This window comes from Cnephaeus nilssonii, assembly GCF_951640355.1.
Source record: "Cnephaeus nilssonii genome assembly, chromosome: 4".
Classification (NCBI taxonomy): Eukaryota; Metazoa; Chordata; class Mammalia; order Chiroptera; family Vespertilionidae; genus Cnephaeus; species Cnephaeus nilssonii.
In genome coordinates, this window is record NC_137075.1 from 45,674,803 (window position 1) to 45,701,488 (window position 26,686).

Below are 26,686 nucleotides of genomic sequence, written 5' to 3' on the forward strand. Positions count from 1 at the left end.
CTGAGGAATCTAAGATGCCAATCTCTTTGTGTCTTGGTTATTTCATTTAAATTCCATTCAAACATTGTGGCAATTTGTATCCCTACCTATATATGCAATTCAAATATTCATAAATTTAAGTTAATGAGTACTTACTATGTGCCAGGTACTGGGAATAAATCCAAACATGAATAATACATGATCCCAGTTCTCAGAGAGCTCAACTTAGGATAAAGTTCAACCTTTTCTTATTTGGCCTACAAAACATTCTATGACTTGGCACTGGCCTCATTCCAAAATGGATTTATTTGTGGTTTCTTCTACTGAAGAGACTGCATCCAACTGAAGAGACCAGCAAGTGCAATTGCATTTGGTAGTTGCACTTGCTGGTCTCTTCAGTTGGGAATGCTCTCTGAATGCCTACAATGGCTAGCTCTTCTACTCCATATTAGGCCCTCTACTCTAATGCCAGTTCCTCAGAGAAACATTCCTTAAGTATCCTAATAAAAAATACTACCCACCCCTGAAATGCTACTTTATTCTTAAAAAAAAAAATAGTTTATTGATTTTTAGATAAGGGAAAGGGAGCAAAAGAGAGAAAAAAACAAAACAAAACATCTATGTGAGAGCTTAACACTGATTGGCTGCCTCCTGCAAACCCCCTACCAGGGAATGAGCTCTCAACACAAGCATGTGCCCTTAACCTAGAATCAAACCAGCAACCTCTGAGTAATCTAAGATTACACAGGAGGACACTCAACCAACTGAGCCACACCGGCCAGGACCCACTTTATTCTTCTACTCTGCTTTATTTTTTTTTCTCATAATACCTTTCACTACCTAGAATTGATTTTATTTATATTTTCACTTTTTTATTGCCTAGTTTCTTCCATTGGAATATAAACTGTGATGGCAGGGTCCCTATCTTGCTCATTTTACAGACATAGAAACAGGTTCTGAGAAGTACAGAATTAGTTGGTGATAAAACCAGGCATAAGGTCTTTTGACTTGAAATCATAAATTATTCAATTCTGTGGCTTCACAAGGATGAAGTCAATAACCCTAAAGATTTATGGAATGCACCATAGCTCAATATGAAAACTGACAAACTTGAAAATAATCATAGCCAATAATTTTCATTAGAATTTTTATTTGCTATCAGTAATTTTAAATTACCCTCAATTAATATGCATTACTTTTTAAAAAATAATGTTTTTATTGATTTTAGAGAGAGGAAGGGAGAGAGAGAGAAATAGAAACATCAATGATGAGAGAGAATCATTGATCGGTTGCCCTCTGCACACTCCCTACTGGGGAGTGTGCCCTGACTGGGAATTGAACTATGATCTCTGGGTTCATGGGTCGATGCTCAACCACTGAGCCACACTGGCTGAGCAACATGCATTACTTCTGTAGTCAGATAAAGTGTATAGTAAATAATATTTTAAAAATCTTTATTACCAGAATCTTTTGGTCATATGCTATAAGATAAATATCCTATGTATTCTTCCTCTGTTTTTTTTTTTTTGCTCATTTTTATAATCTATGTTCCATCTATTCAAATTAGCACTCTATTTCTTCTTTCATGAACTTCTCTTCCCCTTTAATTACTCCTTTCTGTTTTTGTTGTTGTAATTGTTAATGCTCAACCGACGATATTTTTTCCATTGATTTTTAGAGAGAGTGGGAGGGAGGGGTAGAGACAGAGAGAAACATTACTATGAGAGAGACACATCGATTGGCTGCCTCCCACAAGCTCCCGGGGATCCAGGGCCCGGGATCGAGCCTACAACCAAGGTACCTGCCCTTGACTTGAATCGAACCCAAGACTCCTTCAGTCCTCAGGCCGATGCTGCAAACTGGCTAGGGCACTTCTTTTTGTTTTAAGATCTAACTATATTAGAAACATTTTTTATTTAATGGCAAGTCTCGGTAATCAAAAAGTTTCTGCAATCTATTTAAATTTCGTTTATTTTCTTAGATGCCATTCATTGAAAATCATAGTCAAATCTCAATATTTCCCTAAGACATCATGACTAACAGGAATATCCAATATTCTCACTTTGATTGATGGAATTCTGAGGTTGGAGATTTCTTTCTAGAAGAAAAATGTGTAAGGGCATATATATGAAAGCTCTTTTCACTAACTAACATTTCAGAGATTGTACTTTTATTCATTGCTTGCTAAGAGACAGAAAGAAACAAAGAGAGACACATCAATTGGCTGCCTCCCACAAGCTCCTAGGGATCTTCACTAACACACAAAGGTTTTTGTAGCATGTAATTTTGCCTAGTTATTTTCATTCCGATAACTGTTAGGATGAAAATACCCAGACCTATTATCGCCTCTGCAGCCCAAGTCTATTGGGCACCCAGACTCTTCTCCCACCACCCCACCTCCCCACCCCCACCCCATGGATTCTAGCCAACATAAGCCCAGGAAACACTTTCCAGTTAAAAGTAGCCCTGGCCTGGCTCTGACCTTACTTCTGTCATTGCCATTGAAAGGTTGAAATATAGGTAATGAGAGAGATCAGGTGTTTTAGAGAGATCTTGATATGACGGACTCATTAAAGAAATAATACTAGGTCAACAAAATTTAGCCACCTTATACAATGGAGAAGAAACAATACACCCAATTGGGGAAAACAGCTATATATATAAAGAATTCTAATTCAAAGCAGATTATAATGGACATCATTAACAAAGTACAATGAGCTACAAAAGCCTAGGAGTGGTAAGGATTAGTTCTATTTGGTGGAAAGGAAGAAGGAAAAGCCCTATGGAAGAAGGAAAAGTTTTAAGAATAAGGCAACTTTTAACTGGAACTAGACATAAATTAGCTCTTGAAACTTCCCTAATTGATGGCATTTTGACTGATAGCTTTCAAAATTACAAATGCATACATTCTTTCTGACCTGGCAATTTCATTTCTAGAAATTTATCTCACACATATACTGTGCATATATGCAAAAATAGTGAATGTACAAATTTATCCACTACTTTAGTGTTTGTGATAGCAAAAGAACAGAAGTAACCCAAATGTTCATCAATAGGGGACTGATTAAATAAATTACAGTACACCCACATAATGGAATATACTCTGTAGCTGCAAAAAAAAAAAAAAAAAAAAAAAAGGAAGAAGCTCCATATCCTATATGGAAAGATCTAGATACACTGATAGGTGGGGGAAAAGTGCAGAATGTACATCATGCTACCTTTGGAATCGAAAAGGGAAAAAATAAGAATACGCATTCATATTTATTGTATACGCATAAAGAAATTCTGGAAAAATACATTAAGGAACTAATAACAATACAGTTACCTAAGATGGAGGGAGGGACAAGGGCAGACAGGAAACGAGTGGCAGAGGGGTGAAATGGAGATTTGTTTCACTTCTTACCTTTTACATTTTTTTGAAGTCAGACTTACTGAAGCATAATTTACATATAGTAAAATTCATACTTTAGATATACACAGTTCTATGAGTTTTGACAAAGATATATAGTCATGTAGCTACCACTGCAATCAAGATATAGAATATTTCTATCACCCCAAGTGCCCCTTAACAACCTTTGTAGCCAATCCCTTCCCTCCACTCCCAGTCTCTGGCAACCTGTGATTTCTGTCCTTCACTACCCTGGGCATTCTAATTACTGTGTAATAGTATCTCACTGTGTTTTTATTTTGCATCTCCCTGATAACTAAAGATAATCAGCATTTGCTAATATACTTATTTACCATCTGTAGTATCTCTTCTTTGATCAAATATCTATTCAAAACTTTGCTCATTTTCTTTTTTTTTTAAATTATTGAGTTGTGAGAATTGTTTATAGATTCTGGATATAAGTCGTCAGATGTGTGTTTGCAAATATTTCCCCCCCTTCTGTGACTTGATTTTTCATTTGCTTAACAGTGTCCTTCAAAGAGCACAGTGTTAAATTTTTTTTTAATTTATTGATTTCACAGAGAGAGAGGAAGGGGGAAAGCAAGTAAGAAAAAAAAATCTATTTTTTTTTTTGTCCTACTCATTTATGCATTCATTGATTGATTCTTGTACATACCCTGAGTGGGGATCGAAACTGCAACCTTGGTATATCGGACAACACTCTAACCAACTGAGCTACCCAGTCAGAACAAGTGTAAATTTTGATGAATTGTTAAGACTTTTATTTTTGCAACACATGAATATAGTATTATCTTCTCAAAAATTATATTTAAAAACATCTTTAGAGAAAAAAGTGAAAAGTTAAAGTGGTTAAAAACCTAAGAGTGTGCTTTATTAAAACAAATACCTAGATATTTGAGTGAAAATTAAAAAAAGAAAAGAAAAAGTATATTGTGCTTAGAAGAACTGGCAGAAGAATTACAACAGGAAGAAGAAAATGCATTTTAAATAAAAAGAATACAACAATGCCAAAAGGGAGGAAAGTACTGTAAGTGTTAGGGAAAAGAGTTTGGTATGGCTGAAGCAAATGGTAAGAGAAAATAATGGAAACATAGGTTGGAATCAGATTAAGGGTGGCCTTCAATGTCATAGTAAATTGTTTAATTTATAATGTGTAGTCAAATGGAATTCATAAAAAATTTTAAGTAGTGAAGTGATATGATTTGAGAAAGTGCTTGGCATGTTTACTGTGCTGGAAGTATAAAGGATAGATTGGAAGGAGAGGGCAGGGTGGTCAGTGAAGAAACTATTTTAATAATCCAAACAAGAAACCAGGAGACCTGTACAAGGACAGAAGTAGTATGAATGTGAAGGGAATGATTGTTAGAGATAGAATGAGCTCCTAGAAGAATAAATCTAGGAGAAAGGAAGGACTCTAGGCATGAGCCCACATTTACTGCTAATCAAAGGGAGGAGATTTGGGAAGGGGGGAGAGAAATGGCATGGAGAACTTTGTAGTAAAATCCCCAGTGGAAATAAGAAAATATAGGGTGTCCCAAAAAATGTATATGCACTTTAACAACTGATAGTCCATTTTTGAAAATAAACTGTATGTTAATAAACACTGACTTTATAATCATTCACAGTGTGCATACATTTTTTTTGGGACACCCCATAGTTGAAATTCTGGAAAGGTAACAGAGAAAAAGACTTTAAAAACTGTTCTTAATTAGGTCATTACAGCCCAAGGCACTGGAAGTTTTAGCTGAATGGTTAAGGAGAAAACATGGCATTCTAAGAGCTTAGATACAAAGGGCCAATGTGAGATGCCAGCTGCAGGGCTAAGGAAACTGGGGCATGCTTTAAACCAGGAGGGAAAAAAAAAATGAGCATGCAGACTGAAATAATTAAGCAAACAGGAATTCAAAACAGAAACTGTATGGATCAAAGCATCTTTGTACCTCACATACCTATTTAATAATGTAACTAATATATCTTAAAGATGATAAAAAAAAATAGAGGATCTCAAAACCAACCACATAAACAACTCACTAGTATCACAGATATTACCCATCATTCTGTTTGTAATGCAAGCTGACTGATGATCCTGTGCCATAACTTCGGTAGATAAACACACATTACGTTTTGAAGGAGTTTTGAATCCTGATTGTGGTGTTGACTATAATGAATCTATACATGTGATAAAATTTCATATACAATTCCCCCACTCCTAAGAAAAAAAGTGTGTAAAAAAATAGTGAAATCTGACTCAGGCTGTACTCGAGTTAATAATAGTATACCCATATCAAATTTCCTAGTTTTGACAATGTACTGCTATGGCTATCTAAGATATCATTGGGGGAAGCTAGGTGAAGGGCATATGGTAATTATAGTATTTTACAAAGCTCCTTGAATCTGTTCCATATTCCAAATAACTACCCTTGGGTCTACAGAAGAGAGAAGAAAGCAAGGCAAGGGACTGGTTAATGCAAAATTAAGAATGGAATTTGTCTAGGGCTACAATATAATAGCAACTTCAAATTAAATTATTTTTGAAATTGAGTTCCTTGTTTTCTCTGGTCAAAATTCAAGTGCTCAATAGGCACATGTGGCTAGGGCTACCATATCGGACAGTGCAGATACAGAACATTTCCAACTTCACAGTAAGTTCTATTGGACATGCTGCTTGAGGGAGGAAAAGGGATGCCATCAGGAAAGGACCACAACATGCTTCTAAGGTGGGAATGAGCTATTTCTTAACCTAGATGTAGGCCATGAATGTCTTAATATTTTTACTTAAAATTTATATATGTGTTTTTTACACTCTTTTGGAACATATATGGAAAGACAAAAAAATCAAAATATTAGTTACCTAAATCTGTGCCCACTTATTCTGCCTTTTCCCAGTTACATGGAAAAGTGTTCTTGCTCTTACATAATAGGCTAACCTCACCATTTGTGCCAGGATTTCTTCCCCTGCCAGCTATGCAAGAACTTGGCTTTTATAATTGTTCCTGCTCTGTCCTACATCAGTTTTTATTTTTTCACATGTCCTGGAGTATTACCATCAGTACACACATATGCTACAATAACTACCATTTTTTAAAAATTAGGGAAGGAAGGAAGGATGGCTTTCACTGCCCTTTCAACTACTTCTTTGTTTTACCAGTCCTCTTTAGAACAAAGAAACTCTGGCCCTGGCCTGTGTGGTTCAGTTAGTTAGAGCAGTGATCGGCAAACCGCGGCTCGCGAGCCACATGTGGCTCTTTGGCCCCTTGAGTGTTCTAACGCCACTTCTTCAAAATAGACTCGCCCAGGCCGAAAACCGACTTCTGCGCATAGGCCACAAAGTTTCAATCGCACTGTACGTGTGTGCCCGCACGTGGTATTTTGTGGAAGAGCCACACTCAAGGGGCCAAAGAGCCGCATGTGACTCGCAAGCCGCAGTTTGCCGACCACTGAGTTAGAGCACTGTCCTGTACACCAAAAGGTGGCAGGTTCGATTCCTGGTCAGGGCACACACCCAGGTTGTGGGGTGCATATGGGAGACAACCCATCAATGTTTCTCTCTCTTCCTCCTACCATCCCCCCCTTCCTCAAATCAATAAAATAAAATAAAAAACATATCCTCTGATAAAGATTAGAGCACAGAAGCTCCACCAGAAAGTTGCCTACACTCCCTTTCTTCACTTTGTCTCTCCAACTCTCTCTTTAACCTATTCCAATTGAGTAATCCAGATGGTCAGTTCTCATTTCCCACCTTACTTGACCTATCAGCAGCACCTGGTGCAGGTGATAACCACCCCTACATACTTGAAGCACTTTCTTCACTCAGCTCCCAAGATATCACACTCTCCTGATTTTTCTCCTACCTCACTGGCTGATCCTCCCTCTCACTCTTCTTGGCTGGCTCACAGTTCTTTTTCCATCATCAAGTTGCTAAGTGCCCCAAAGGCTCAAACTCAGAACCACTTTTCTTCCCTAGCAATATCCTCTCCTTAGCTGATCTAATCTAGTTTCATTTTTTAAAAATTACCATTTAGTTTTAAACATTGGGAGCAAATGATTCTTAAATTTAAATTATCCCAGCCCTGATTTCCCTTTTGAACTACAAATTAATATATTGTACCAGTTTTTTGTTATTTCCATCTCGAATCTAAGAGGCATCTCAAACTTAACTTCTAGAAAATAGAACTTGTGTTTTTATTCCTTTATCGAATCTGTTCTTCATCCTTCCCCATCATGGTTAATAGCATGACCATTCATTCAGGACAAAAATCTAGTAATCATTCTTGACTCTTCTTTTTCCTTCACATCCCAATATCAAATCCAGAAGGAAGTCTTATTAAATCTATCTTTAAAATATATGCAAAATACAATAATTTCTCACGACCTTAATGTCCTAGGTCCCAGCCACCATCATTGATCACTGGACCTTCGTGCTAGTCTTCTAACTTGTCTTTCTGATTCTACTCTTGCTCTCAATAGTTTCTTCTTTACAGCCAGAGTGCCTTTTTAAAAAAACATGTTCTAAAAATTGAAAAACTGTTATTTAGAATTCCAGAAATATATTTCAATCCAATAAACTACATAAAACCTAAGTTCTTTACCTGCCTAGCTACCAATTAACACAAGAACATTGATAAAACCAAAGATAGTCTTTCTACAATTTCTAGGTACTTAAAATCTCACGTGATTATGTTTTAAATATTACCTGCTTCTTTATATAACTCTACTATATAGGGCGGAGCAAATTGGGCTTAAATTATGAGTATGCAAAAGTTTATTCTTGTATTATAATTTATTAATTATTGTGTTATTTTCCATATGAACAACTGTAAACCTACTTTTGCCCCACCCTGTATAATTTATTGACAGATCATGTAACAGGTTATACAACAATCCTGCTAAAAAACTTCCAAAGGCTTCCAATCACACTTAGAATAAAATTGATCTCTTTGCAAAATCATACACAGTCTGGGGAGCCTTCCAACTTCTTAAACCTCTTCTTTCTCCACTTATCCCTTATGATGCTATGCTATAGCCACAGTGGCTCCCCTACTTTTTCTTGAATACACCAAAATGACTCTGCCTCAGAACCTTTACCCTCACTCACTGTTCCCTTTGCCTGAACACTTTCTTAACAGATATTCACATGGCTTGCTCTTACTTCAAACTCTCAACTCAATACCTCCTCATAAGAGGCTTTTCTAACTAACACCTCTAAATAGTCTTTTGTCCTCACTGCCCATCACTCCCTCTATGTCAGTACCATGCTTTGTGCTTCTTCTTTGCATTTATCACTATCTAAAATTATGTATTTATTTGTGTATTATTTGTCTTCACTAAAATATAAATCCATAAGAGCCTTATTTTGGTCTGCTTATTCATGGCTGTAGTCCCAGCACCTACATCCATGCCTCACACATAATATGTGCTCATTAAATATGTTAATGAGAGAATAAAATAACCTGATAATATTCTAAAAATTAAAATAGATACTTGAAATAGAAAGAAGATTCCAGAATAACATTCAGATCTAGTAAGTTAAATAGATACTAAATTCATCACTTACTGTAATAATGAAATGCTCAGTCTCTCTGACTCCATGTTTTTCAAACCTGCTTTGTTCCCATGGCCTTTGGGATAATAACTTCTGCTTAGTCTTGCATATAGACATGCTAATCATTAGAGGAATTCTGCTTGTGGCTTGAGGAGATAGGGAAGTATGTATTGTTTACCAAAGATTTTCAGGAACCTTGTGACCAGACTCACATCAAGTAGCACTGATCTTCCTCAGACCACTGCTGGCACTCAAATGTCTGCAGTGGTCAATCACTTCAAATGCCCCTCTCATATCTCCTTCCCTTGACATAAAAGAAGCTTGAACTCTGTACTTTCTTAAGATGAATCTGAGAAACCACTAGGTCTCCCATCTTCTCAGTAGGAACCTTCTTGATCAATAAACCTTTCCTTACTCTAAACTAAGATGTTTTGAGCCGTGGCCTTTCGAAGCATAGTGCACACGGACTCTGGAACAGTAACACTACCTTGCTACCTACTGAAAGGAATTCTAGGGACAAAACAGGCAGGTTTGCGTAGTTTTAGGAATAAAGAGGGTCCATGGGGGAGGAAGGCATAGGTGAGGGCTTGGAGCCACCAGAAGGCATACATTCACAAAGAATAGAAAAGTGTCACAGGATAAGGGGAGAGGAAGGCAGATGTTCACAGAGGATAAAGAAAAGTCACCAAGTATGGGAAAAAAGGATACATACTTTCACAGAGGATAGAAAAATGTCCACAGATGCTGGAAAGAGGGAAACATGTTCACAGGAGATAGAGGAATGTTGCAAGATAAGGGGGAGAGAAAAAGGGGAGGCACCACGTGGGTTTTAAACTTTGAAGCTGATATTCTGCAAAGGAGACCAATTAGAAAAGCACAGGGTCATAAAATGGGGAAGGGGTCCAATTAGAAGGGAGCATGAAGAGAAAAAGAACCACAGCATTTAAAAAAAACGTAGAAAAAAGGAGCGGAGTGGGTTACCCCCTTGGGAGCCCCTCCCTACGTTGGAGTCTGTATTTGCTTCCAATAAATTTCCACCCTTTTACAAACAAGTCCTTTTAGCCCGTGAATTTTATTCTTCAAACATCCTAAGGCAAGAACCTGCAAGGGGGAGATCTGCTCCCCACACCCCATGTTTCACTATCAATATGTAAGACCTTCACCAGAATAAAAAAGATTCTCTCATAATTTCTAGGCACTTAAGTTCTCATGTGCCCTTATTTTAAATATAATTTACATTTCTGTATACAACTATTATTATATAATTAATTCATTCAAAACCAGTGTTTCAATTTCTGTGCAACCAATTTTCTAGGAATAGAGTCACAATCAGTAGCAAGTTAAAACAAAACTAAAGGTAAAAGGAAGACACAAGTACAAGAACGACAATGGGAGAACAAACGCCAGTATGACAACATGAGGAGCTCCATTGCCCAGTAAAACTGGTGAAAATTATTTTAAAAAACAACTAAAGCCCTGGTCGGTTTGGCTCAGTGGATAGAGCGTTGGCCTTTGGACTGAAGGGTCCCAGGTTCGATTCTGGTCCAGGGCACATACCAGGGTTGTGGGCTCGATCCCCAGGAGGGGGCGTGCAGGAGGCAGCTGATCAATGATTCTCTCTCCTCGTTGATGTTTTTCTCTTTCTCTCTCTCTGTCTCTCTCTTCCTCTCTAAAATCAATAAAAATGTTTAAAAAATAAACAACAACAACAACTAAAGCCTCTGGAAGTGGTCCTTAGGGCAAATAACAAATGAAGAAACATCTGTCTAGGAAAACCTATGAAATTCTTCAATAAGGAAGGCGAGAAGTCTATGGTAGCTGAACCAAAACTGATCCCTCCCTTTTCTCTTCGAGATCAGTGAGGGTGGCTCTACTCCAGACTGCTGCACCCAAGAACACAGGGCTCCCTCCTTCCCCACTTCCCATACAGAAGCAGGACTTCAGTATTTCTCATATTCTCCCAGCTGTCTGTTGCTGAGCAGGCTAAGTCCTGGGCAACTGTGGTAGCCTTCCCTTACGGAATAGAGGCTCTACCTTGAATGTGGTGTGCAGAGAATATTGGGACCCCAACTGCCAATCTCTTGGCTCATGAGGCAATGATTCCTTGCTGAGGGACTTCAGACTGCTACCCCCAACTGAACCAAAGGACTCAGCTCCTAAAGTGAATAAGTCACTTAGAGAACAACTAGCCACAGTCCTTGCAGAAGGCAAAAAGAGATAACTCTTCTTTATTGTATTTTGTTTTTCCCAACACCATTTATGCCCTCTTCCACCTCTACCCACCCCTCCCCACCACAATCACTACACTGTTGTCTATGTCCATGAAAAAGAGGTAACTCTTAAACTCTTCCTAAAGGAAATTGTTTCATATGCAACAGTTACGTTTAAACCCAAGACACCTTTCAAAAATAGTGGAGGTTGTAGCAAAGGAAACTGGGAGGAGATTGGTGGATCTAATGAAGATACAGCCTAGACTATAGGCTTTCCAAGGGAGAACAAGGAGAATCAGACAGATGACAGGAGTCCACCTGAGGTCAGAACAAATATCAAACTCTGACCTCAAATTAAAACCACATGAGATACCACTTTACACCAGTCAGACTGGCTATCATCAATAAATCAACAATCAACAACTATTGGCAAGGACATGGAGAAAATGGAACCCTCGTGCACTGCTGGTGGGAATGCAGACTGGTGCAGACACTATGGAAAACAGTATGGAGTTTCCTCAAAAAATTAAAAATGGAACTGCCTCATGACCCAGTAATTCCACTTCTGGGAATATATCCAAAGAAACACAAAATACTAATTCGAAAGAATATATGCACCCTTATGTTCACTGCAGTGTTATTTACAATAGCCAAGATTTGGAAGCAGCCCAAGTGGCATAGTTCAGTGATTGAGTGTCAACCTATGAACCAGGAGGTCACTGTTCGATTCCTGGTCAGGGCACATGCCCGGGTTTCGGGCTCAATCCTCAGTGGGGGGCATGCAGAAGGCAGCCAATCAATGATTCTCTCTCATCATTTCTTAAAATTAAATCTTTATTGTTGAAAATATTACATATGTCCCCTTTTCCCCACCATTGACCCCTTCTAGACTGCCCTCACCACCTGACCCCAGCCTTCATCAACCTATTGTCTGTGTCCATGGGTTATGCATATATATATATATATATATATATATATATATATATATATATGCATACAAGTTCTTTGATCTCTTCCCTCCCACCCTCCCCCACCTTCCCTCTGAAGTTCCAAAGTTTGGAATACTACTTGGCCTTAAAATAGAAGAAAATCTTACCTTTTGTGACAGCATGGATGGACCTGGAGAGTATTATGCTAAGTGAAATAAGCCAGTCAAAGACAAGTACCATATGATTTCACTTACATATGGAATCTAATGAACAAAATCCACTAATAAAATAGGAACAGAGGCATGGATACATAGAACAGACTGACAGCTGTCAGAGGGGAATGGGCTGGGGGGGCTGGATGAAAGTAGGTGAAGGGATTAGTCAAAGAACATATATGCATAACCCACAGCCACAGACAACAGTGTGGTGATGGCCAGAGGGAAAGTGGGCTGGGGAGAGGAAGAAGAGAGTAAAGGGGAAATAAATGTGGTGGAAGGAGACTGGATTTGGGGTGGTGACCACACAATACAATATACAGATGATGTATTATAGAATTGTACATCTGAAACCTGTATAATTTTATTAATCAATGTCACTTCAATAAATTCCTTTTAAAAAAAAGGGGGGGGGGAAACTATTCCATTTTAGGAGGCACACTTTTATTACTTTGTCAAGGAATTTGTGCCATACAGCACTGTTGTAAACAATAGAGCAATCAATTAGTGGAAATTAACACTGTGTTTTGGGGGTGGGAAGTGGAAAAAACAGACTTCACTAAAGTAATACATTTACTAAACAAATAAACAAGCACATAATAACAAGCCCTGGAAGGGGGGACCAGTACCCAGAATTGTTACAACATATTATCTAAAATGTCCAGTTTCTAATAAAAATAAATTATAAGGTATGCATAGAAACAACAGAATTATCTCCCATACATTAAAACAAAAAACAAAAAAGCAGGCAACAGAAATTGTCTGTGAGAGTGATTAAATGTGTTGGATTTAACAATAAAAGATTTCGAACTAGCCGAAACCGTTTTGGCTCAGTGGATAGAGCGTCGGTCTGGGGACTGGGGGGTCCCAGGCTCGATTCCGGTCAAGGGCAAGTGCCTTGGTTGCGGGCACATCCCCAGTGGGGGGTGTGCAGGAGGCAGCTGATCGATGTTTCTCTCTCATCGATGTTTCTGGCTCTCTGTCCCTCTCCCTTCCTCTCTGTAAAAAGTCAATAAAATATATTTTAAAAAAAAAGATTTCAAACTAGCCATTATAAATATCTTCACAGAACTAAAGGAATGCTTGATAACAGAAGTAAGGAAAGTATGACAACATCGTATCAAATAGAGAATATCAATAAAGAGACATTTTTAAAAGAACCAAATGGATATGAAAAGTACAATAACTGAAAGAAAAGAACCGTAGTATGTAGAAAGAGCTTTGGACTGCAAAAAAAGACCACTGATACTAAAGGGCTAATTTGTGTTCTTAGTACAAGACAACTCTAAATCTGTGTCTAATGTATTTTTTTAAACTCTACAACTTTTAATAGTGGAATTAATTAACTCATTTCTATGATTTAATCATAAATATGTATGCTACTTCTTGAATCACATCCATTCTGATACATAATTAGCATTTCTTTAAATAGAGTGATATAATAAGTAATAAGTTAAGTCTCAAATATTTAATAACATGAAATATCTTACTGGTCTGACGTCACCACAGGAATTAGTAAACTGTCGAGCCAAGCCAAAATCGAGCATGTAACACTTCCTACATGTACTAGGAAAGCGACCCATGGCGAAGTTCGACTAGAAAAATAAAGAAGGAAAATATACATATTCTTATAATTAGTCCTTATATATTATCCTTTCTATATTTTAAGTTTTCTACTTAAATTCTATACAGCACACATGTCTCAAATACACTATTCTAGTCAATTATGTTTACTGTAAATTTCATTGTGGGTTCTATTAATGCCTATGATCAGGTGAACTTTGAGCAACAAAGATTTAAGCAACTGTATAAAATTGTATACAACACAACACTGACTTAACTGAAATCAGAACTCTAACTTCCTCTAAGCCACTGCCTAAATGAAAACCCAATCCTTAATTTTTTAAAATGGAAAGAACGAGTGGGTAAAATCAAACACATAGCTCAGAAATGTAAATGAATATCCTAAAGCTGAATTTCGCTAAGTGTAAAAATTAAGATGCAATTTAAGGAAACATTTTAAAACAGACTTAAGGAAAATATACTTTGTATTTTTCCCTGCGTAAAAATAAATGTAACGTTAAATGACCACAAACTTGCAAAGATGGGTATGTAAACAAGAGAATTTATAAAAGCAAAAGTCAAATTGTCACAGAATTCTTAGCTTTTATTTTAAAACATTGTTCTACTTAGGGAACTTTCTGATAAAAATGGAAGCTCTTCATCACCAGTTCTCAAATAATGACATTTAGTTTGGCATAGAAATAAGAGCCAAAGAAATCTACGTTTCATTAAGTCTGATTCAATCATGTTACTTTTAGTTGCCATTTTCATGTAAACTAATTTTAGAAATCAAGTAGCAAAAGATGGTGTAATTTTCAACTGCACCAAAAATGAAAAATTTCTAGTAAACACAGTATTTCCACAATGGGTCATTCCCCTTGTGAGCAATAAAAAAAAAAAAAATTAAAAAAAAATGAGAAGGCCCTGGTTTGGCTCAGTGAGAGCATCGGCCTTGTGAACTCTCTATTGATTTCAGAGAGTTTCTTTTTAAATAAACTCTCTGAAATCAATAAAAATATATCTTAAAAAGTAAAAATAAATAAATAAATAAATAAATAAATAAATAAATTAGAAGGAAAAATAAAAAAGTATATTTCACAGTTATGGAAATGATAGTATCTAAGAAAAACAATAGGAAAAAAGTACTATATATTGCCACTGTAATACTCAGAAGAAAAAAGTAATATTTCAAAATTGATGGTTTCTTTTTTTATATATAATATATTTTTATTGATCAGTGAGAAAGGGAGAGGGAGAGAGAGATAGAAACATCAATGATGAGAGATTATCATTGACCGGCTGCCTCCTGCATGACCCCTACTGGAGATCAAGCCCGCAACCTGGGCATGTGCCCTCAACTGAAATCAAACCCAGGACCTTTCAGCCTAGCAGGCCAACGGTCTAGCCACCGAGTCAAACTGGCTAGGGCTAAATAGTTTCTTATAAGTATAATTTATTACTTAAAAGTAGTTCAGGTGTTCTCCCCTTCGGGAGCATGCCTGTGCCTTCCCCCTCCCCATCTTCTTCCCCCAGGCATGTTACCTTCACCTCCGCTCTCCTAAACTCCAAGGACCCTTCTTTTGCCTCTGTAACTTGGTTCCTGAGCCCATTTCTTCTACCACTCACTTATTTTACCTCTGTGTCTTTTTAAATAAACTCTCTTATAGTTTAATTCTTTGCCCTGAATTCTTTCCTAGCCTTAACGCAAATAAAAAAAATAAAAAATAGTTCAAAAGAACATCATGACAATATCTAAAAACAACTTTTGTAAATATTTGTAACCAATACTAGGAAAAAGAAATCCAAAGAATAACTATCAATTTAGGCATAAAGCTAAGTAATATGGCAATGTTAACATACATAATAATAATAGCCAAGCATTAGTCATTTTTAATTTGGCTGTTGAACAACGTTTTCATTGTAGGAGAAAAGCTCTTGAATATACGTTGTAGTGTGTAATTATCTTTTTTTTAAATGAAAAGGCAAGTTATATTTTGCTTCCAGTTACATTTCTGCTACAGAAATTAAAATATTATCTTGCATTTAATATAGAAAGCTACACTTGTAAGTTATTGTGTCCCATTTTAAGATTAAGAGTACTGAGCAAACTCATTCTGTGCTCTGGCTGGAAACAGCCCCCTACCGGTTTGATGTCTCGGTGCAAGAATCCCACAGAATGGATGCTCTCAATAGACTCCAGAATCTGTCTACCCAGCCGAAGAGTAGTGCTAATAGTGAATGTGCCCCGGGACTGGCTACGGCGTAGATCTGCCAGATTCCGACCCTATGGAAACCAAATAAACACTTTCAAACATGGTACTAAAATTATGTTATAAGAAAAGATGGGGAATTATCCATTTATCATTAAAAATGTTTTGACTGAAATAGCAAGGATTTTACCCAAATCATGATTCTTTCACTCAAGAGAAAAGATTCTGTTAGGGTAATACATTAACATTTCAGACAAATTTAAGAATAACCAGTTTTTTAACATAGTATGTTTCCAACTCACAATTCCCTTTGTTTCTGATGTCATAACAAAATATAGTCTTGATTACTTTAAAAGATTATATATATGTAAATATATATATATATATATATATATATATATATATATATATAATTCCTTATTACTGCCTATCATGTATTTCCATACAAGCCACTTAATTTTTCTGTCACAGTTTCCATATAAAAATGGGGCCAGTGTTTTGTGAGGATTAAAAAAGTGTTTAAAATACTGTCTGGCAAACAGTAGGTACTGAATATATGCTAATTATTGTTATTGTGAACAAAAATGCTATGAAACACTCAATTACTTCTAGCAGTATATAAAAGCAATGAATGTATCTAACCTGTGACAGATATGTTACATTAATGATTGCATTTAATTCTCACAGCACCCTGAATCGAAGTTGTCACTTCTGTTTCACAGATGAGGAAACTGAGGCTCAGAGAGTTTAAATAATGTTAAACTGTTAAGGTAAAGTTGTCTTTCAAATCTAAGTCTGCCAGATTCCAAAGCATTCTTTTTCCACTTCACAGTACTATTTCACCAGAAGGTTCCTTATAGCCTAAGTAACAACCAAATCTGATGAGATGAATGGGTTACAATGCTGCAGTTCTACCTCCCAAAGAATGGAAACTGGCCCCTATATCTCAAGGAAATTTAAATATGCCAATCTCCCTATTTCCAAAATTTTATAGTATATGTTTAGGATTAATACCACTAATACCATCACCTCAACTAAAGACAGTTGGTTCACTTTTGAAAAAGTAATAAAATCTTGTTATTTAAGTACCTATTTGAAATAAAATATTAAATAGTACTCAAGTAAACTAAGAATTGAAAATTTACCAGAATGTCAGGAACCTTTCATACTACATATCTTCTTAAAAAATGCAGTTTTCCCACAGCACGAATTGGTAGTTATCTTTTTTTTTTTTTTATGTTAGGAGAATTTGTTGTTCTCTATATCCTCAGCAAATGTAAAATAAGTGATAATGTAGAACAACTTTTATAATCCCATGAGAGTATCTAATAACCTTTATTAGCATTCCAATAAATTTTTCTTCAAAAATCAGTATTTTCATTGCCAAAAATATACCTAATACTAAACTTTATTTAAAAACAATTTCCACCACCATAAAAGCTTTTGAAAGGAAATCAATTAGCCCGGCGGGCACGGCTCAGTGGTTGAGCGTCAACCTATGAACCAGGAGGTCATGGTTCGATTCCCATCTCCCTATCCCTCTCCCTTCCTCTCTCTCTAATAAAAAATCAATAAAAACATGTCTTTTAAAAAAGGAAATCAATTAAATTTAACTTATGATATAAGTAATGATTTTAAATCCTTTTATTTTTAAATTTTTTTTAAAGACACTTTCTTTTTTAAGATGTTTTTATTGATTTCAGAGAGGAATGGAGAGGGAGAGAGTGACAGAAACATCAATGCTGACAATCACTGATCAGCTGCCTCCTGCACATCCCCTACTGGGAATTGAGCCCACAGCCGGGGCATGTGCTCTGACAGGAATCAAACTGTGACCTCAGACATTCAGCCACTGAGCCACATAGGTTGGGTTTAAATCCTTTTAAATGTACACCTAAGGCATCAAATAACAGAATCTAAAAATATAAGTACAAGTGTGGCATATGAGGAAAGAGTTATTAACATGATAAATACATGCAGGTTTGAGCCAGTAAATTATGAAGGGTGGGGAAAAAGAAGGTTTACAGTTATGAGTATGTGAAAGTTTTTCTTATATTATTATTTATTAATTATTGTATCATTTTCCATATGAACAAATGTAAACCTATTTTTGCCTCACTCTGTACTTCAGAATATATACTACAAGTGGTTATTATTTGTTATGAAGACAAATTAAAAACAACCTATATATCCATCAATAAATGAAAGATTAAATAAATCATGGTACAGTCATCTCAATGACTAATATGCAGCCATATAAAAACCTTTATACACAGTAATATGGAGTAAATATTATTATTATTATTACTTTTTTAAGTTTCTCTCTCTCCCCGTGGAATAAATATTATTGAATAAAAAAGTAAATTCATTTATTCCTAACTAATTCTATAAATTTAACATGGTCCTAATAAAAATGCAAATATAATTATTAAGAATTTGAAACATACTTAAAGGGAGAGAAAATAATATAATTAACCCTCATCTGTTATCTACTACTCCCCAGCAACACATACCCTCCTCTCCCTTCCCCACACACATACAATGCATTATTTTCATGTAAATCCCAATCATATAATTTCATTTACATATTTTAAAAAGTTGCATAAGAGTAAAGAGATGCACTTTGATGTCCCTGAACCTCACAATATAAAATCAAAGAGGGCAGTAGCAATTCTATTACCAAAAACTTGAATTGGAAATATGAACATAAACCATGATATATTTTCTCTTAAAAAGAAATATATATATGTATCCTGAATCCATCCACTTAAAGCATAAATTATACAGAAAGAGCCAGGTACACAATTTTATACCAGAAAGTAAGGATGCTATCAAAGAATGTTGCAGTGTAGTACTGTCAAAATGAATCAGGATACAACTTGAAGGAAGTTCTGTTAGCCAAAGATGGGCCAATTTGAACATTGAAAAGAAAAACAATGATTGAAAGACACAGATCATGTTAAATCTATGAATTCATAATTATATATATTTTAAGAATTTTAAAAAATATGCTTTTATTCATTTTGAGGAAAGAGGAAGTGAGAGGGATAGAGAGGTAGAAACATTGGTGAGAAATATTATCGATCAGCTGCCTCCTACATGTCCCCTTCTGGGGATTGAGCCTACAACCCGGGCATGTGCCCTGACTGGGAATCGAACTCTGACCTCTTGGTTCCTGAGCCACACTGGCTGGGCCATAATTATATTTTTTAAAAAGAGAGGGCTAGTTAGTCCCCTTTGGAAAATATTAGGGAACCAACCAACTATTCTGAATACTGGTAAATAAAAGAATCAAGTATTATTCCTGTCCTTCCTATAGGAAATGTTGTCCTTCCTCAAGATAACTTAATAGCTGATGGAGTGCTCTTTAAAGAAATTTTGACCCAGTGACCCCCCCTTCTAGGAATATATCCTAAGAAACCCGAAACACCAATCAGAAAGAATGTATGCACATCTATGTTCATAGCAGTGTTATTACAATATCTAAGATCTGGAAACAGCCCAAATGCCCATTAGTAAATGAGTGGATAAATAAGCTGTGGTACATTTACACCATGCAATACTATGCAGCAGTAACAAAGAAGGAGCTCTTACCCTGTGCAACAGCATAGAGGGACATGGAGAGTATGATGCTAAGTGAAATAAGCCAATAAGAGAAAGACAAGTATCACACGATCTCACTCATATGTGGAATCTAATGAACAAAATAAATTGATGAACAAAATAGATCCAGAGACATAGAAGCAAGGAAGAGACTGTTGAATCTGAGAGGGAAGGTGGGGTTGGCGAGTGGGTGGGAAGAGATTAACCAAAGAATTTATAAACCTGTGCTGGCTCAAGAGATAGTGAAACATATGACTTAAAAACTTTAAGTCTACAGAGAGATTAATATCTTTACATCTAACTCAAATGCTGAAGGGCAGCTGATAGAAACAAGAAAAGCCTTTTGAGGAGAAGAGGAAAGAAACACTTAAGGCCAGGACCATGTCTCTGAAATCACTGCTATGTAGTTATTAAGTTGAAAGAAAAGAACCAAATGCCCAAAACAGATTTTGCCACAGATGAAAGAAAACCTTGCGATCTCTAACTTAGGCAGCAAGGTGAACCAAGCTTTTACCCTTCGAGGGTGACTACAGTTCAGAGGTGTGTGTGTTTTCGGGAAAGAGGTAGTGTCAGAGAGAAGGGGGTGGGTCCCTCTTCTCCCTGCTGCAGTCATTACTCCAATATTCCCCTTCTGAATTTCTCTCTGCTGCCCCAATCCAACCCCACTTCTCATTTGAAGGATAGGGAACAGAGAGAGCAATGTTAAAAGATGAAAAGAGAAAAAAGACTAGCATTTCTCTTCTATCTCAACTAGTGCTTAAATTTTTAAGCAGGTCAGGTTGGTACTTGAGCACATAAATGGAAAACTAGATCCTTAAGGCAACAAAGGGTAGAAAGGGAGGGGATAGGGACTGGGCAAGACTCACATTACATCCAGCAATCCATGTAAGGATTGAAAACTGCAATGATAATAATCAGTGAAGATATGAATCAACTAAAATAACTGAGACAACCCTTCCATCTTTGGAAATATCTGTATCAAGTATGTTTAAACAAATTTTCATCTGAATAATATAAAACATTCTGATATGATACCAAGAATGTTATTATTATTATTATTTTCCACTATAACTAGGTACTTTGATCAGAACTGAAAGATTTTAAGATATATTTTCAAGGCAACCTACCTGCAACTGCATGACCACATAATTGAAGCGATCGTTCCTCCCACAGCCAATAAATCTACAAACATGGTCTTTCCCTGGAGGGGGGGAAAAAAAAGGAAAAAAAAAACAGTGGAAAAGGTTATATTATAGTTTATCTTCTAAAAATTAATCATTTGTTTTTTTGTATAGAATTTTATGATTGAACATAAAGGACCTATGTTAGAAGCTTAAAGGATAGAGAATTTGTATTGTTCAAATTTTCTACACACCTCCCCCCAAATCCTACAGTGGTCCTTATGTATTCAAATAAATGTTTATTGAACGAATAAATAAATAATGAATGAGGGAACAAATGGATGATAATTTATTTAAGAAGGAAAGAATTAAGAGGTCATTTCAGATCAAACAGACCAGACATTATATATATGAAAGTACAGAAGAGAAATAAATAATAACTTTATTAGGAATATAAATTCTGAATTTTAGATATGGTATGCCATTCACCATTATAAGTTGTCAGTGAGTCCCTTTTCTGACCTCACTGATTTGAATTAGCTCAGTGGTTTTCAACCTGAATTCCACACGTAAAATCCAAGGAGGTGCTGCCTAGGGTACAGAGGGAAGCAGAGGTGGAACAGGTAGAAATCTAGGGTCCTGGCTCTGATTCAACAAAAGCAAACAAAGGTTTTAAAAGAGGATCAAGACTGGGAGGTTCCAGTGCCAGAAGAGAGCATCTGGCTGGAGCACAGTGAAAACAGGAGGAAAAACAAAAAGAGATGGCACCGAAGAAGCAGGCAGGTATCAGACCCTGAGCAGTCTTGGACTCGATGATAAGGAATCTGAACCACATGAATAGGACAATACTTTCCAACCCTGCCTGCTTATTAAAATAATTTGGGAAATGTTTTAAAGATTCCTGAACTCTGTACTGACTCAGAATCTGTAGGGGAAGATATAGGATATGAGTTTTTCAAAAGTTTTCTAAATGATCCAAAAGCAGATGGACCATGGATGAATATTTGAAAACTACTGCTGGGGAAGCAGCTAAAAGATTTTAAGGAAAAACACACTTCAAATATTGCATTTTAGAACATTGCTATGATGGCAATAAGAAGGATAGACTATAGAGAAAGTCTACTTCAGGAGGCAGAAAGGTCACTCTGGGGATAGTTACAATTTCCCAAGAGAGAGAATAAGGGTTTCAATCTTAAGTATTAGAGTAGAGAGAAAAAATAAGAGAAATCCAAGAGATATTAAATATGTAGATTTTTTACTAGAAATTGGTACAACTAAATAAAATGTTGTATCAAAATAAGAGGATATAAAAAGTAGGTTGTATAGAAGTTAAGAGATGTTAGAATGTGGAGTTTGAAGGTAACCAATTGAATTCAGTAGACACTGTAATTTCAAGCCTGGTACTGAGAACAAAAACTGAGCCCCAGAAATACATTGGGGAACCATCAGCTAATGGAAGGTACTTGGAACTACAAACATAGACAGAAGATTGCCTAGTTGAAAGGAAAAAGAATGAGAAGAAAAGAAACCTAAGAGCAGAATCCTATATAATAAAAGGCTAATATGCAAATTTTCCCCTTAAGAGTTCGACCGCTGGCTATGACATGTGCTGACCACTGGGGGTGGCACGGAACAAAGGAAGGCTCCAGCCGGCAGCTGGCAGCCAGGGGAAGGAAGGCCCCAGCCGGCAGCTGGCAGCTGGCAGCCGGGGGAAGGAAGGCCCCGATCGGCCCTGATCACTGGCCAGGCCTAGGGACCCTACCCATGCACAAACTTTATGCACCAGGCCTCTAGTTATAGAATACTAGAGGCCCGGTGCACGAAATTCGTGCACGGGGGGGGGGGTGTCCCTCAGCCCAGTCTGCACCCTCTCCAATTTGGGACCCCTCGAGGGATGTCTGACTGCCCATTTAGGCCCGATCCCAGTAGGATCAGACCTAAACGGGCAATCGGACATCCCTCTCACAATCCAGGACTGCTGGCTCCCAACTGCTTGCCTGCCTGCCTTCCTGATTGCCCCTAACCACTTCTGCCTGCCAGCCTGATCACCCTTAACCACTCCCCTGCCATCCTGATTGATGCCTAACTGCTCCCCTGCCAGCCTGTTTGCCCCTAACTGCCCTCTACTGCAGGCCTGGTCACCCCTAACTGCCCTCCCCTGCAGGCCTGGTCACCCCCAACTGCTCTCCCCTGCAAGCCTGGGTCCCCCCCAACTGCCCTTCCCTGCAGGCCCGGTCGCCCCCAACTTCCCTCTTCTGCCGGCCTGGTCACCCCTAACTGCCCTCCCTTGCAGGCCTGGTCCCTCCCAACTGCCCTCCCCTGCTGGCCATCTTGTGGCGGCCATCTTGTGTCCACATGGGGGCAGCCATCTTGTGTGTTGGAGTGATGGTCAATTTGCATATTACTCTTTTATTAGATAGGATAGTGGCCTGGTGCATGGGTGGGGGTCAGCTGGTTTGCCCTGAAGTGTGTCCCGGATCAGGGTGGGAGTTCCCTTGGGGCATGGGGCGGCCTGGGTGAGGGGCCTGTGGTGGTTTGCAGGCTGGCCACACACCCCAGTGACCCAAGCAGAGTCCTTTGGATCTGGGATTTATTTATCTTCTATAATTAAAACTTTGTAGCCTTGAGTGGAGGCCTAGGCTGGCCAGGGTGTGCGGAAAGCTTGGGTTCCTCCATTGCCGGGGAAACCCAAGCCTCCTGCTCGCTCCATGGCCGTAGCCATCTTGGTTGGGTTTAATTTGCATACTCACTCCTGATTGGCTGGTGGGCGTGGCTTGTGGGTGTAGCAGTGATGGTTAATTTGCATATTACTCTTTTATTAGATAGGATGCAACTTTAAAGTACAGTAGGTCCTCGGGTTATGTCGGAGATCCGATCCCACGGCGCGATGTAATGTGATTTTTGCCGTAAGTCGGAACCCACCTACATAAGCACCTACGTCACTCACATGGAGCACATACACAGCAGTAATGAAGTGAAACAGTAAAAAACATTTAAAAGAAAGAACAATTACTGGACTTTACTTGCGGTAAATAAATAATAAAAAACATAACACACATGTGTACATATGTCAAAATGATGGAACTTTTTTTTAAATAAATAAATGGGAGATGGCGACATAACCATGAAACAACGTATGTTGAGTTTGACGTAACCTGAGGACTGCCTGTATAATAAAAAAATAAAATTGTCCATGAAAGAAACAGAGTAATAGCCTGAAAGGTAGAGGAAATGATGAGAAAGGGTTATCACAAAAACCAAAAGAGAAGAGCATTTTAAGGTGGAAGTGGCTGATGACAAGAGCTATAGAAGGGCTCAGAAGTGCTAATTAACATAAAAAATTCGGCGGTCACTAATGAGTAGAAGGGGCAGGAGCCAGTCTGCAATGGGTTCAAGAGTAAATGGAATATGAGACAATCTTTGAAGAAGTTTGAGGAAGTCATAGACCAAGAGCTAGAAGGGCAAGATTTGGTAGACTAATGAGAACTATATATTAACAGTCAAAAAAGTTTGTCCACTGACTGACTTAAAATATAAATACAATCCAGACATTTTTAGTTAATAATTCCACACTTCTCTTTGGCATCTGGGTTATCACATTGTTCTCTCGTTCTTTATGCTTTGTTGAAAAGAAAGAATAGGTGCAATGGGAAAAATAATTCACAATGGGTACAATATATGTTCAACACTTTACATGTATTTTACATGCTTGTAAAATTATAAATTGTAGAAGAATGAAAGGATAAAATGATGGTCAATTAGCAATTTACTCTTTTCTTCAGCTTCATAGAAACAATTTAAAAAATAATTTAAAGAGTATTTTCCTCTTATTTTCAACTAGAGGCCCAGTGCACAAAATTCATGCACGGGGGAGGGGGAGTCCTCAGCCCGGCCTGCACCCTCTCACAATCTGGGACCCCTCGGGGGATGTCCGACTGCCATTGGACATCCCTCTCGCAATCCAGAACCGCTGGCTCCTAACCGCTCACCTGCCTGCCTGCCTGATTGCCGCTAACTGCTCGCCTGCCTGTCTGATCGCCCCAACTGCCTCTCTGCCTCGGCCCCTGCCGCCGCGGCTCCGTCCGGAAAGATGTCCGGAAGGTCATTGGGCTGTCTGGTCTAATGAGCATATTACGCTTTTATTATTATGGATTCTGCAAGATTCTACCTTCCTATCATGTAACATTTAAATGCAATTTCTCTAGCCTGGCCAGTGTGGCTCAGTGGTTGAGTATCAACCTATAAACCAAAAGGTCACAGTCAATGGAGGTTTCAGACTTGATCCCTAGCAGGGGGCGTCCAGGGGGCAGCCAATCAATGATTCTCTCTCATCATTGATGTTTCTCTCCCTCTCCCTTCCTTTCTGAAATCAATAAAGATATATAAAAATAAAATAAATGCAATGTCTCTATTACTAAAACATTTCGACCACCTAAAAACAAAAGGCTATACCAGATTTAACTCCTCTTGGAATGCTCTTTTTAAAATATCTTTATAATAAAGTTATACCAAAATACTATTTATCTCTTGATACTAAAACCACACTACTTTTAAAAGAAAAAAACACAACATATAAACTGTATACCCTTATTGAGCAACCAAAACACAAAGTCAGTAGCAAATTTTCTAGGATTCACTGATGCATCTTTATTGCTTTAGGTAAGAGTTTGATGAGTTCTTATCTCATACTTTATGGCATAATGTACTACTATTCTATTTCCTATATGTGCAATTAATGAAACTACTCAATAGTTAGTTCAATAAATATGTACAAATTTTTGGTAGCATGAAGAAACAACAATTTATGTTAATCCTTACCCAAGGATATTTTTTCCATTGATTTTTAGAGAGAGTGGAAGGGAGGGAGAGAGACAGAGAGAGAGAAACACTTTGGTTGCCTCCTGCTCGGGAATTGAGCCTGCAACCAAGGTATGAGCTTTTTTAAAATATATATATATATATTTATTGATTTCAGATAGTGAGAGAGAGGGATAGAAACATCAATAATGAGAGAGAATCATTGACTGGCTGCCTCCTGAATGCCCCCTACTAGGGGTCAAGCCTGCAATCTGGACATGTGCACTTGACCAGAATCGAACTTGGGACCCTTCAGTCCACAGGCCGATGCTCTATTCACTGAGCCAAACCGGCTAGGGCCGAGGTATGTGCTCTTGACTGGAATCGAACCCGAGACCCTTCAGTTCACAGGCTGATGTTCTATCCACTGAGCCAAATCAGCCAGGGCAAAACTACAATTTAATTGGAATAGCAACTTCACCACCACTTAGAGCAATTGTGTGGTTTGTGTATTTTTTTTTAATTGATCTGCAAGAGAGACATCGATTTGTTGTGCCTGCCAATTATTTATGCATTCATTGGTTGATTCTTATATATGCCTTGACCAGGAATTGAACCCACAACCTTGGCATATCAGGATGACACACTAACCAACTGAGCAACCCAGCCATGGAGCCATTGTTAAAATAGCTTTTGTAATAATTAGTACCAACTAAGGTATCACTCCACGAGTACAGGGACCATAGCTATTTGTTCTGGTACCTACCACCATATCTGGCAAATACTGAAATGCTCAATCCATATTTGTGATTGAAAAAAATTAATAGAAATAATAATTGCTAAGAAAACAAGCATAGTAGGCAAGCATACTGTGCCAGGCATTATATTAAGTGCTTTACATGCATTTGATCCTCACAACTTAATAATGTATTCTTATTATCCTTATTTTTCAGATGTAAAAATAGAAGCTTAGTGAGGTTAAGTACTTTGTCCAAGACCCCACAGCTGGAAAATGATGGAGCAGTTTGATTCTAGAGCCTCTCTTCTGAATCATTATGACATAATCAATTGAAGTGAGTTTTGAAGTAACACCCTGTCAATAAATATT

General features: G+C 37.6%; 1 protein-coding gene across 3 annotated transcripts in view; it reads right to left on the reverse strand.

Moving 5' to 3' along the window:
* The window catches only part of TTBK2 (tau tubulin kinase 2), a 158,492-nt gene that overhangs the window by 68,313 nt on the left and 63,493 nt on the right, over positions 1–26,686 (reverse strand). For all 3 annotated transcript variants that reach the window (XM_079769307.1, XM_079769309.1, XM_079769308.1), the window contains 3 exons: positions 20,788–20,861; positions 15,991–16,131; positions 13,775–13,879 (listed from right to left, as the gene is read on the reverse strand). In XM_079769307.1, coding sequence (XP_079625433.1) covers positions 13,775–13,879; positions 15,991–16,131; positions 20,788–20,861 — 320 coding nt within the window. The remainder of the gene's footprint in view (positions 1–13,774; positions 13,880–15,990; positions 16,132–20,787; positions 20,862–26,686) is intronic.